The 14,695-nt window shown below is 36.9% G+C and overlaps 1 protein-coding gene across 4 annotated transcripts in view; it reads left to right on the forward strand.

The window, feature by feature from the left end:
• The window catches only part of SLF1 (SMC5-SMC6 complex localization factor 1), an 88,869-nt gene that overhangs the window by 57,294 nt on the left and 16,880 nt on the right, over window positions 1-14,695 (forward strand). For all 4 annotated transcript variants that reach the window (XM_021085386.1, XM_021085385.1, XM_021085387.1 and 1 more), the window contains 2 exons: window positions 8,567-8,698; window positions 9,563-9,728. In XM_021085386.1, coding sequence (XP_020941045.1) covers window positions 8,567-8,698; window positions 9,563-9,728 — 298 coding nt within the window. The remainder of the gene's footprint in view (window positions 1-8,566; window positions 8,699-9,562; window positions 9,729-14,695) is intronic.

The following is a 14,695-nucleotide window of genomic DNA, read 5'->3' on the forward strand; positions in this document are numbered from 1 at the left end:
TTTATCCAAAAGTTCAGTTTTAGGGAGAGTTTATACTAGCAAGAGAAAGAATACTTGACTAGCCAAAGGCTAGATCTTTGGTTACCTCTTTGAGATCATAATGATTTATGTACCATCTTGGTTGTGTTCTATTAGAAGCAAGCTAATCATTCATTTATTTATTCTTTCAGAAAATATTTATTGAGAAGTTAACTGGGACCCAGGCACTGTGCTATGTTTTAGTGATTAAACAGATAATAATAATTCCTACATTTTTGAAAGTGCTGAGATGTTAACACAATTCTCACATTGTACTAGCCTAGTGTAGGTTGTAAGGATATATAGTTTCTGTAGCTGGCATTCTTCCTGGTTTCCAAATCTGTTTCTTCCTTTGCTGTCATTGCCTTTATTTAAAAGCCCTTATTGCTTCTTATGTAAATTGTTGCAATACCTGCCTTACTGATCTTTTTCTTTCGTATTTTATTAAAGTTGATTTACAGAGTTGTGACAATTTCTAGTGTATAGCAAAGTCACCCAGTTTTATATGTATATATAAAATTTTTCTTACATTATCTTCCATCATGGTCTACCCTGAGAGATTGCATGTAGCTGTACAGTCGAACCTCATTGCTCATCCTGTCTAAATGTAGTAGTTTGCATCTACTAACCCCAAATTCCCAGTCCATCCCACTCCCTCCCTCCTACCCCTTGGTAACCACAAGTCTGTTTGCTTTGTTCTGTGAGTCTGTTCCTGTTTTATAGGTAGGTTCATTTGTGCCATATTTTAGATTCCACATATAAGTGGTACCAAGTGGTATTTGTCTTTTTCTTTCTGACGTGCTTCCCTTAGTATGATAATCTCTAGTTGCATCTTTGTTGCTATAAATCCTACTTTACCGATTGTGACTCTCCTTTTTTCCTTTATCTTCCAAAGAACCCCAGTATGCTCTTTCCATTTCCAAAATGAAAGTCTTTTGTTAACACAGATATCACCTTTAGAAGACATTTTAAATTTCTTAGAAGAATTCATAAGATTCTTCATGATTTAGTCTCTATATATTTCTCCATTCTTACCTTAATAATTTTCCCAAATGTCCCCAATGGCTGACATTTTTCATTTCCTATCCCTTTGTTTTTATGTTTTCTTTGCCTAGAAATACCTCCATTCCTGCCACCCTATAAATATCTGCGAACTCCTAATTATCCTTTAAAATTCAAGTCAGATACTACTTCCTATCTCTTGCCCTTCATTTGATTTGTTTGTCACTTTCAAAATTTATTTTTAATGTGATAACATTGGTTTGTAATATTATATAAATTTTATATGTACAATGTATTTCCACTTCTGTATACCCTACAGTGTGCTCACCACCAAATATTTAGTTTCCATCTATCACCGTACATTTGATCCCCTTCTTTCCACGCATCCCCATCCCTTCCTCTCTGGTAACTACTCTATTCATATCGATGTATATTTGTTTTGGTTTGATCTGGTTTGCTCATTTATTTTGTTGGGGTTTTTGTTGTTGTTTATTTTTTATAATCTGCCTAAGAGTAAAATCATTTGGTATTTTGTCTTTCCCCATCTGAGTTACTTCACTTAACATAATATTCTCAGGGTCCATCCATTTTGCCATAGAAGGCAAGATCTTATCTTTTTTACGGCTGAGTAGTATTCTGTTGTGTTTGTGTGGTTATGTGTGTGTACGTATACACAATAGAATACTGCTCAGTCATGCGTGCACGTACACACACACACACATTAGGGTGCTCCTCAGCCACATCTTTATTCATTCATCTGCTATCAGGCACTTAAGGTAGTTTCCATTTTGGCTAGGGTAAATAAAGCTGTGATAAACATAAAGGTATATTTACCTTTTTAAATTAGTGTTTTCATATTCTTTGGATAAATACCCACAAGTGGGCTAGCTGAATCTAATAGTAGTTTTGTTTTTAATTTTTTGATGAATCTCAATACTCTTTGCCATAGTGGCTATACCAATTTACATTCCCACCAACAGTATAAACTTTAAAGAGTAGATGATCCATGTTAAAAATCTCCCTTCTCCTAGAATAGATTTATAAGGAGATCCTGCTGAATAGCATTGAGAACTATGTCTAGATACTCATGTCGCAACAGAAGAAAGGGTGGGGGAAAAAACTGTAACTGCAATGTATACATCTAAGGATGACCTGACCCCCTTGCTGTACAGTGGGAAAATAAAAAAAAAAAAAAAAAAAAAAAAATCTCCCTTCTCAGTGCTTATAATGTCTGGAACATAAGTGCTTAATAAATATATGGATGACTTAATTGATGCTGCAGGAGATGGAATTCAAACAGTTTAAAAGGACTTTTTTTAATAAATGGAGATACCTAGATTTAATGACAAAATAATTGGATCCATTGAGAGTCTGGGAGAAGGTGCTGAAGGAAATAGTAGGAATCTTGATGAGCTGGGTGATTATTAGTCTACCTTTGAATGTATTTTTGAATGTTGCCTTGTGTATGTTTTTTAAAAAAAGAAAAAAGTTACTGTGGTATCCCTTTCTGGCAGTTTTCAGATAAACTATATATATGGTTATGGAGAATTTATTAGATTTGAGTATTAAGTGCATTATTAAATTTAACCTTTCTAATCTGAGAATGCAGTATTCAGAAAAGATGGGGAAGGTGGAGATAGGGGTACAAAGTTATAAGTACATTTTTGATATAATTAAAAATAAAATTGGAAGAATATTGTAATAAATACTGTTGCCTAGATTCTCTCTCTGTCTTAGTCCTAGAGTTCTGAGCAATCTTAGGTTCTCTTTTAAAAAGAAATACTATAGAACTGTGCTGTCCAACCCAGTAGCCACTAGCCACATGTGTCTATATTTAAACTTAATTAAGATTAAATAATTAAAGCCTTAGTTGCACAAGCCACATTTTAGGTGTGGTCAGTAGAACATACCCATCATGACAGAAAGTTCTCTTTTACAGGACTGCTGTAGATGATGGAAAGGAAACAAATACTGAATTTTTAAAACAAAAAATAGCCATAAATGACCTTCATTTTACTAAATACTAAGAAAGAAAATAAATCTTGAGTAAGAGGATGATTACAGAGAATATTAAAAATTGAGAGTCATCTGAATCAAAAGGGTGGAATGAAATTCATAATTTTTGTTCTTTTTCAGTGCAGTAAAGAGTACAAAGAGATAAAACAAGATGGCTGTTAAACATTACAGTCATTGAAAAAGAGAAAAATCTGTATTTTTTTTATTACTCAATGAATTTATTACATTCGTAGTTATACAATGATCATCACAATCCAATTTTACAGCATTTCCATCCCACAACCCCAGCACAACCCCTACCCCCCAAACTCTCTCCTTTGGAGACCATAAGATTTTCAAAGTCTGTGAGTCAGGATCTCTTCAGCAAAGAAGTTCATTCTGTCCTTGTTCAGATTCCACATGTCACTGAAAGCATTTGATGTTAGTGTCTCATTGTCTGACTGTCTTCACTTAGCATGATAATTTCTAGGACCATCCATGTTGCTAAAAATGCCGGTATTTCATGCCTTTTAATGGCTGAGTAATATTCCATTGTGTATATATGCCACATCTTCTTGATCCACTCCTCTGTCGATGGACGTTTAGGTTGTTTCCATGTCTTGACTATTGAAAATAGTGCTGCAATGAACATTGGAGTACATGTGTCTTTGCGAATCATGGTTTTCTCTGGATAGATGCCCAGGAGTGGGATTGCTGGATCGAGTGGTAAATCTATTTTTAGTTTTCTGAGGAGTCTCCATACTGCTTTCCACAGTGGTTGCACCAATTTACAATCCCACCAACAGTGTAAAAGGGTTCCTTTATCTCCACACCCTCTCCAGCACTTATTGTTTGTAGACTTTTGGATGATGGCCATTCTGGCTGGTGTAAGGTGGTACCTCAGAGTGGTTTTGATTTGCTTTTCTCTAATAATGAGTGATGCTGAACATCTTTTCATGTGTTTTTTGGCCATCCTTATGTCTTCTTTGGAGAACTGTCTGTCTAGATCTTCTGCCTATTTTTCGATGGGATTGTTTGTTTTTTTTGGTATGGAGCTGCAGAAGGTGTTTATAAATTTTGGAGATTAGTCCCTTGTCAGATGATTCATTTGCAAAGATTTTCTCCCATTCTGTGGGTTGTCTTTTCGTTTTGTTTAGGATTTCCTTTGCTGTGCAGAAACGTTTAAGTTTAATTAGGTCCCATTTGTTTATTTTTGTTTTTACTGTCATTACTCTAAGAGGTGGATCTGAGAAGATGTTGCTGTCATTTATGTCAGAGAGTGTTTTCCTTTAAGAGTTTTATAGTGTCTGGTCTTATATCTAGGTCTTTAATCCATTTGGAGTTTATTTTTGTATATGATGTTAGGGAGTGTTCTAATAAATCTGTATTATAAAAGAAAAATTAACTGTCATGAGTTTAACAGGGTTTCATTTTTTTTCCATTTTTTAAAGTTTTATTGCAGTATAGATGATTTATAAATTGGGATGATTTCTGCTGTACAACAAAGTGATTCAGTTACACAAATATAAACTTCCATTCTTTTTCAGATTCTTTTTCCATATAGGTTATCACAGAATGTTGGGTGGAGTTCCCTGTGCTAAACAGAATGTCCCCATTGGCCATTCTGTATACCACAGTGTGCATACACCAACCTCACATCCCCAGTTCATCCCTCCTTCTACAGCCATCTGTCCCCCTTTGATAACCACAGTTTATTTACAAAGTCTGTGAGGCTGTTCCTGTTCTGCAGTAAGTTCATTTGTATCTTTTTTTAGATGCCACGTGTAAGTGATATATGATGTTTGTTTTTCTGCCACGTGTAAGTGATATATGATGTTTGTTTTTCACTCTCTAACTTCACTTAGTATGATAATCTCTAAATCCATCCATGTTGCTGCAAATGGCATTATTTTACTCTTTGTTATGACTGAGTAATATTCCATTGTATACATGTACCACATCTTTATACAGCGTATATATGGGTCTTGTTTTGTATCCATTTGGCCAGTCTACATCTTTTGATTGGAGCAGTTAGTACATTTACATTTAGTTTATTGATATGTATGTTCTTATTGCTGTTTTATTAATTGTTTTGGGTTTATTCTTGTTCTTTTTTCTTCCCTTCTTCTTTTGTTCTCTTGTGGTTTGATGACTGTCTTTAGTGTTGTGTTCGAATCGCTTTTTTCTTATTTGTGTGCATCTCTATTGTAGATTTTTGCTTTGCAGTTACCAAAGGTTTTGGTATAGGAGTCTATAGAGAGAGAGAGAGTGATATAGAGTCATTTCTAGCTATCTATATATAGATATATACACTAGATTTTTTTAAGTTGGCCCGTCTCTTAATTGCAAATGCATTTCCAGGATCCTGCATTTGTCCCTTCCTCTTATCACAATTGCTGGTTTTGGTATCATATTTGTGTGTATATGATTTCCTACCTTTAATGTATGTGTGCCTTTACTGGTGAGCCTTCTCATTTGTAATTTTCTTGTTTCTAATTGTGGTCTTTTCTTTCCTTCCTAGAGAAGTTCGTTTACTATTTGTTTTAAGCTGGTTTGGTGGTGCTGAATTCTCTTAGCATTTGCTTGTCTGTAAACTTTTTTTTTTTTTTTTTTGTCTTTTTGCTATTTCTTGGGCCGCTCCCGTGGCATATGGAGGTTCCCAGGCTAGGGGTCGAATCGGAGGTCTAATCCCAGGCTAGGGGTCTAATCCCACAGCAACGTGGGATCCAAGCCACGTCTGCAACCTACACCACAGCTCACGGCAACGCCGGATCGTTAACCCACTGAGCAAGGGCAGGGACCGAACCCGCAACCTCATGGTTCCTAGTCAGATTCGTTAACCACTGCGCCACGACGGGAACTCCTTGTCTGTAAACTTTTGATTTCTCCTTCAAATCTAAATGAAAGCCTTACTGTGTAGAGTATTCTTATTTGGAGGTTTTTTCCTTTCATTACTTTAAATATATTGTGCCATTCCCTTCTGGCCTGTAGGGTTTCTGCTGAAAAATCAGATGATAATCTTATTAGGGTTATCTTGTGTTTTGTTTGTTTTATCTAGCTGCTTTCAGTATTTGCTCTTTGTCTTTAATGTTGGTCAGTTTGATTATTATGTCTCAGGATGTTCCTCCCTCAATTTTATTCTATATGGTATTCTTTGTGTTTCCTGGATTTGATTAAGTGATTCCTTTTCCATGTTAAGGAAGTTTTCAGCTATTTTCTATACAAGTATTTTCTCTGTTTTTTTTCTCTTTCTCTTTTTCTGGCATCCCTATAATGTGAATGTTGGTACATTTAAAGTTGTCTCCCAGTTCTCTTGGACTGTCCTCAATTCTTTCCATTCTTTTTTCCTTATTCTGTTCCACGTCACTGATTTCTACCAGTCTGACTCCAGCCTCACTTTTTTGTTCTTCTGCCTCCTATATTATGCTATTGGTTCCTTCTGGTGTATTTTTTTATATTAGTTATAATGTTGATCATCTTTGCTTATTGAATCTTTGAACTCTATTCCTATCTAATTTATAAATTTTTGCTTCTCTCTTTTTTTTTTTTTTTCCCTGAGATCTTGGATCATCTTTACTAGCATTACTCTGAAGTCTTTTTTCAGATAGGTTGCTTATCTCCACTTGGCAGTTCTTCTGGGGTTTTGTCTTGTTCTTTCATCTGGCTCATATTTCTCTGACTTTTCATTTTGTATACCTTTTTGTGTGGTCTCCTCTTGCTTCTGGTGTCTGCCCCCTTCTGGGTGAAGTTGGTACAGGGCCCTGTTGCAATGCTTCTTGTTAGGGGTTGGTGCCTGGCCACTGGTAGATTGAGCTGAGTCTTGTCCCTCTGGTGTGTGGGGCTTTGTCTCTGGGCGTGATTAGAGGCAGCTGTGTGCCTCGGACTGTAGGCAGCCTGTTTGCTGATGAGTGGAGCTATGTTACCATCCTGTTTGTTGTTTGGCCTGAGACTTCTCAGCCCTGATGGGTGGAGCCGAATGTTTCTAAAATGGCAGCCTCCAGAGGAGCTCACACTGATTATTTCTCCTAGGACTTGGCCTCCAATGCCCTGCCACCACAGTGAGCCCCAGACACCTCCTACTCTCCCAGGAGACCCTCTAAGACCTGCCAGTGGCCCTGATCCAGATTCTTATAGAGTCCCTGCTTTGCCCTGGGGCCCGGTGCACATGAATCCCTGTACATGCCCTCCTAAAAGTTTCCTCCAGTCCTGTAGACCTCCTGAGCACAAGCCCTATTGGCCTTCAATGCTAGGAGCTCCAGGGGCTCCTCCTCCCAATGCCAGATTCCTAGGCATAGGAACCTGACAAGGGGCCCCAAATTCTCACTCCTGTGGGAAAGCCTTTGCCATATATTTTCCAGTCTGTGGCTCACCCACCCAGTGGTTATGGGATTGCTTATATCTTGAAAGCACCCCTCCTACCATCTTGATATTACCTCTTCTTTGATTTGGGTATAGGGTATCTTTTTTTTTTTTTTTTTGTAGCTTCCAATCTATTTTGTTGATAGACGTTCAACATTTAGTTGTAATTTTGATGTTTTTGTGAGAGGAGATGAGCTTGGGCCCTTCTTCTACTCTGTAATCTTGTCCCTGGTTTTTTTTCTTCTTTTTAGAGCTGCCCTTGCAGCATATGGAAGTTCCCAAGCTAGGGGCCTATGCCACAGCCACAGCATCACGGGATCCAGGCCATGCCTGCAACCTACACCACAGCTCACAGCAATGCCAGATCCTTAATCCAGTGTGCAAGGCCAGGGATCAAACCTGCATCCTCATGGATACTAGTCTGATTCGTTTGCGCTAAACCACAGTGGAACTCCTGCAGTCTTGTCCTCTGTTAATTATCTTCAATTTCTCATGTTCCCTTGTAGTCCATTCCACACGTGATAAAGTTGGGATGGTCTTTTGCAAGATGCCATGTTGGCTCTGAATTAGTGACCAATAAATTCTTCTTATTCTCCTTTTTTGTTCTTGCCCTCTGCTGAGTCTAGTCTCACTGGCACATGGGCACCTGGTGGAGAAGCCGTGCACCCAGCCCTTCAGATGAGTTCCTATAGTGGGGAAAGCTGCTCCCACACCTCAGGGCTGTGTGCAGAGGGCCCACCATGCTAAATCCTGACAGGGTTTAATTTTTAAAGGAAAAAATACATTTTTTGTTGTTGTTCTTTTTTTTTGGCCATTTCTTGGGCCGCTCCTGCAGCATATGGAGGTTCCCAGGCTAGGGGTCTAATCGGAGCTTTTGTTGCTGGCCTACGCCAGAGCCACAGCAACGTGGGATCCGAGCCGCGTCTGCAACCTCACAGCAACGCTGGATCCTTAACCCCTGAGCAAGGCCAGGGATAGAACCCGCAACCTCATGATTCCTAGTCGGATTCATTAACCACTGAGCCACAGCGGGAACACCAATACATTTTTAATTTGTTGAATCTGCTTATATTTTGTTGAGGCAAAGTTCATTAAAATTCCAATAATATTCTGAAAAAAAGAAATTGTTTGCTCAGAATTACTTGGTGATTTGCTTACTTGTTATATAGATTGTTGGGTTCTTGTTTTCCAGGTCTTGCCTTTTCAATGAAAGGTTTTGTCATCAAATTTCAGAAAATATTATTGGCTCTAAGGTGCTCCACCTGACACTGCTCAAATTTTTCTTCAATTTAGTTGAAAGTGAAGTGCGACATCTGAGTCAAAAGTAAGTTTTGGTCTCCAGCAAAACATTTTTCCTTGTTTATGTATTATTTTTCTAATACATCTAAAAAATCGTTTTGTTTTCTAGTATAATGTAGATTTATTTTTAAAAATGTATGTCTAGATTTAGTCCTTCAGTGGCAGTAGAAATTTCTCTGCTCTTTTTATGTTTCTCTAGTTCACTAGTTTTTATTTTTCACTAACTGACACATTTGGGTAGGTAAGACATTTTTATTTTTCTGAATTTATATATTTGAATTCTTTAGTCCTTATATGCCTAAGTAAAAAGCTCTACCAGGTTTTAATACTTAATAAGTTTTGGGTATGCTTTATTTTAAAACATTGAGTTGCATTACTGTCTAAACTTGTTGGTGATTATGTTGAACCAAAGCCATTTTAAAAATTGTGTCTTTATTATATATTATAATCTTTATATGTTTGGAACTTTCTATATTCAAAAATTTTTAGTTTTTTTTTTTTTTTTTTTTTTTTTTGTCTTTTTGCCATTTCTTGGGCCGCTCCCGCGGCATGTGGAGGTTCCCAGGGTAGGGGTCAAATCGGAGCTGGAGCTGCCAGCCTACGCCAGAGCCACAGCAACGCAGGATCCGAGCCGCGTCTGCAACCTACACCACAGCTCACGGCAACACCGGATCCTTAACCCACTGAGCAAGGGCAGGGACTGAACCCGCAACCTCATGGTTCCTAGTCAGATTCGTTAACCACTGCGCCACGACGGGAACTCCTAGTTTTTTATTTTATGACAAGATGTTATACTAATAACTATGATGATCAAATTAGAAGATATTATGCCTAACAACTGTAGTGGTCAATTGGCATAATAATGTACTTTCATTCATATTTTCATTAGGTTGTATGACTGGTCAGATTCTCAGAGTCTGAAAATAACAGGAAAAGCGATTCTTCTTGAAATCTTTTGGTCAGGAAGCGAGACGTCTGGGCTTTTGACCAAACCAGTAAATATGCTTTTGGAGTGGACTATATACTCTCACAAGGAAAAATGCAAGTCTAACGATGTAAGTAGGATTAATTTACAAGTGAATATTGGCTTTGAAAAAGTACTTCTCTGAATTATGCATCTTTTTTCTTCCCTTTATTCTTTGAATTACTTGAAAAAATTAAAATCCAAATAAACCATTGTTTTCTATTTAGTTTACCTAATTTTAAGGTAAAAGTTTCTTGGAGGCTGGTTTTTTCATTTCACATTTGGATGTAGTGCCACATCTATATTTGGATAGTTACTTGACCATTACTGCTAAGAAATCTGTAGTTACTTATCAGTCTAGATAATTTTTTTGTCAGCATCGATGGCATGTGGAAATTCCCCTTCCAGGGATCGAGTCTACACCACAGTAGCAACCCAAGCCACATCAATGACAACACCATGATCCCTAACCTGTTGAGCCACCAGGGAACTCCTGTGTTTTTCTCTTTCTGTACATTTCAGTTCCAAGGAACTTGTGACTTTAAAAATTGAGTGAATTCATACAACTTTTTGGTGTAGTATTAATAAAAAGTTGTTTTTAAAACTTCCTTTTTGGATGTTGAGTTATTTCCTGAACCATTTCTTCATAATTAGGTTTTGCTTGTCATTAGAAATCTAGCTTACAGTAATTTTAGTATATTATCTATGTGAAGGGTAATTGGGAAAATTAAATGTGGTAAAATACATGAAATGCATAGCAACATACTGTTTCATGTTTTAGGTGCATTGTAAGTCACCTTTCTCCTTTTCAAATTGATCTTTGGGGGACTTTATAGTTTAATTGTTTATGTTACATCATTAATTTCCATTCATTCTTAAAAGTTCCTTTTACTTGGAGTTCCCGTCGTGGCGCAGTGGTTAACGAATCCGACTAGGAACCATGAGGTTGCGGGTTCGGTGAGCTGTGGTGTAGGTTGCAGACGTAGCTCGGATCCCGCGTTGCTGTGGCTCTGGCGTAGGCTGGTGGCTACAGCTCTGATTCAACCCCTAGCCTGGGAACCTCCATATGCCGTGGGAGTGGCCCAAGAAATAGCAACAACAACAACAGCAAAAGACAAAAAAAAAAAAAAAAAAAAAAAAAGTTCCTTTTACTTTCTCTTCTGTGTGTTTTTGCATTTTATCATATATATATTTTTTGAAGTATAGTTGATTTCCAAAGTATTGATTTCTGCTGTATAGCAAAGTGTATTTGCAAAGTGATTACAAGCTAGTTATGGTTGACTGTGTGCCGTAAGTTTGTTTGAAAAATTATTTGTGCAAACAGTTGGTGGCAAAGACGCAGAATATCTTCCTCCAGAGAAAATTTCTGTTGCCAGATTGGAGGGTTCCTGGATAGTCCAAATGAAGTATAGGGCCATAGATACATGTAGTCTGGCTTCTGATTCATGCTTGCTTTGAGACTGAAGCCCTGCAGGATGTCAGCTATTGGGCATTAGGCCTTGGGCTATGACTTTTATACTTTTTTTTCCTCCAGGCTCCAAAATCCTGACTTCTGTCTGTGTATCATCTCTTTCTCTGGGGTCAGCAAATGTCTTTAGGGCAGCTAGCTTTGAATGCCTCACATGGTTTTTACCTTCTCCTAGATCTTGGCTGAGCTACTCCTCATAATTTTACAGATGTTTTACATAATTTATTCATCATTTTAAGTTTTATTTTGTAAGGGAGTTTACCTGAATTACTTAGGTCTCCATTATCAGAAACAGAAGCCCTTTCTGGTTTTTAAATTCTATTAAGGGAATGTCTGAGGTATTCTTTTAAAAAATTATTTTCAGGGCTTTTTTTAACTGGCATTAAAAAAGGAAAATTGTTTCTGGTTATAATTAGACATAAGCTAAAACTGATAAAATTTTTATTAATTACCATCTACCTTTTTTTTTTTTTTTTTTTACTGTTTAGGTAATAGAATCATTAAGGATAGAAAATACTTCCTCAGTAAGGAACATTTCTTTTTTATCCATTTGATTATATAAATGGAATTGCTCATTAATAATTGAAAATAATAAAACTGACATTTTCACAATTTTACTAAATCACCAGAGGACTACTACTACAGATAACAATTTCCTCAGAAAATACTGATGTAAATAGTAACAGACTTATACGTATTCAGCATAAAGATTTTTGTTCAAATTTTAATAAATTTAACATTTGTGAAGCAATGTACAATAAATTGTAGCATCAGTTGAGATATAAGAACTGGTTTTAAACTTTGCAAATTAATATTTTATTTAACTTGAATTGCTTAAATTCATGTAAACTTTTTTATTGAGGTACTTTATCTGTTAGAATTCATTATTGTACTTAATTAAGCCTTTTTGGAAATTTCCAATTTCAGGAATTCCATGCATGTTCACAGACATCATTTTCTGTACTGTAAAGCATTTGTATCTTGATTTGCTTAGTTGAAGCATTTAATTTAAGTCATTAGCTAAACAGAAGTCCTCAGTTTATGCTAATATTGTTTTGTCATAATGTCAATCAGAAAGTAGTGCAGAGTGACACAGTGGCAGTGAATTTCATTGTCATAATCTGAGAAAGCTTTGGGCTTTCCTTGGCAAAGAGCAGAGGTGGGATGTGTCAAGGTTATGGAAGAGGTACACATTTTACTGAGCTTGGTGGTTAGCCCTACTTTTCTTTGTCCTTAAATGCTATTTAACCATAACCCTACAGTTTTTGGTAGAAATGAAAGCTAGTTTGTATTTAAAGATAAGGAAATTGAGGCGAAAGAGTTAACTTATTCAATGTGTCACAGCTTCTTGGGGCAAAACCCTGACTAGGGACCAAGTCTCCACGGCAGTATACTTTCTCTTATTTTATATGCCACTGTTTAAGAAGAGGTACTGTATGTATATTATATTTACATCTTTCTGCCAGAATTATTAGAGGAGTATTTTGTCATCTCTTGCCTTGTATATTGTGGATAACCCTAAAATGGCACTCAGCCAATATTCAGATTTCTTCTGCAGTAGATAGTGGTCAGTTTTTGGATGATTGCCAAGTTTATAAACTGGAGATTACTTGAATGTGTAGATAATAGAGAACTGTATTGACAGGAGATAGGCTTTAACATATTACAAGTTCTAAGGTAAATATGTCATGTGTGCAGTCCTATCTTTCATTTCTTTATTAATTCTTAGGGTATTTGTGTTCTTTTAGCTTCCCCAAACATTTCAAGATTTCAAGAATGCTGTTCTTTTTTGATGGTTTATTTGCCTTTTTCCCACTAATCTACTGCCAGAGCATATATATCAACTCTGCTAGAAATAGTAGCATTGTTTATACACTGAAATTTGCAGTGAGTACAATGCATAGCATAATGTCTTGGTCCTGTGGGTACAGTGAGTGTCATAGTTAAGAAAATAGTATAAAAGGATCCAAGAACCTGATTGGAAAGTATCTTTTTATATAAAAATTTCTGTGATGGCTATGTGGTGGGTATGTTTAGCCAGTGACACTTATTTAAGAATAACTTTCGCAGGATTTTTCTTACCATGGTAAAGGAATCTGTCTAATAACAGTAATTTTAAGGTAAATTGAACAGTAAGCAGTATGGATTTTCATTTGTGGGGTCAGACACACATGTACATATTTTGTGTCAGGAAAGAGGAAAAGTCTCAGCTTGGTTTTGTTACTTTTAATTGATGGAGTGCTGGACTATAATTTATATGAGGCTTAGCTCTATGAGCTCACCTCCTCTTCCCCATCCAGAGTCTTTGGACCAGGATCTGAAATGACGTGATTGAGATGGGGGAATACTTTGAGAAGTCAAAATATAGTAGTCTCTTGTTTTCTTCCTGAGTAATGTCATTGCTCATATTCAGATATACGTTATGTTGGAAGGAACATTCTGTGGCATGGATCTTGACATGATCAGTTTGCTAGTTTAAATAGAAATTTTCACTGTCCTATTTTATGTTCTCTTGATAACTTGAACCATGAGAAGTAAAACTGCTCAGAGTGGTCATCTACATTTTGGCTTTGCAAAGAATGAAGTTAGCTTTCTGCAAAGTTCATTGAAGACTGGCTAAGACCAATACTTAAAAAAAGTCATTTCTGGTCAACTGCAAGGTTTGGAGCCTGCCAGGGTCCAAGGGAGGTGAGAGTACTTACCCAGCCTGCCGATGTGGCCAGTCCTGCTGTTCACTCCCCATGTCACACAACTGCAACTGCAAGGCATGAACCCAGCCCTCTAATCAAGACAGGAGAAGAGGGTGCTGCTGATGCCCATTCATGAATCCATACATGGCAGGATCAGACTGTGATCAAGGTTCTGTATCTTGGCCCCTGATCATATCAAAGGAAGGGCAGTGCTCCCCTGATCATGCAGCTTAAAATCCCCTTGGTCCCATTTTTCAGAGTCTCTTCGCTGGATTCTAATTTCCTCCCTAACAGAATACAGTGTGATGCCCAGCAGTGTGGGAGGGCACTTGGGGACCTGCATCCCTGCTAAGGATTCTATCTATATGAGTTTTCCCTCAGTAAACACTGTTTTAGTGGGCCCTGATGTATGTGCTGCTTGACTATTTGTCCTTGTTTGCACAACAACTCAAAAATAGCACTTCAGTTCTGAGATCATTTAGCTAATAGCTTCTTTTGATAGGAGTGATGCCTTAATGAAATACTATACATACGTGTAAGAATAGGAGAAATAAATCCTATCATCACTGAGGGTGCAAAGTGCAGGAGATTTCTCTGTCATCAGTATTATATTAGGCATAGTATGGTGGCAGAACATAGCAGTTATAGTCTACCATAACATTTATTAAAACCTCTTCACATGCATTCTACCCAACTGTTAATTCCATGATTTTTTTTAATGCATCCAACATGCCTAAACAACAAATACCAAAAAAATAGGAAGTTCTGCTAGATTTAATGTCATTGTGAAAAAGTGTTTATGTTTAAATCAAAGGTGTTTAAAAATATTATTTTCACACTTCATGTTCATAGTTAATGGACTTAAAAGATATTTTTAAGCACTAGTATAAAGCATGCTTA

The sequence above is a fragment of the Sus scrofa genome, chromosome 2 (assembly GCF_000003025.6).
Source record: "Sus scrofa isolate TJ Tabasco breed Duroc chromosome 2, Sscrofa11.1, whole genome shotgun sequence".
NCBI lineage: Eukaryota > Metazoa > Chordata > Mammalia > Artiodactyla > Suidae > Sus > Sus scrofa.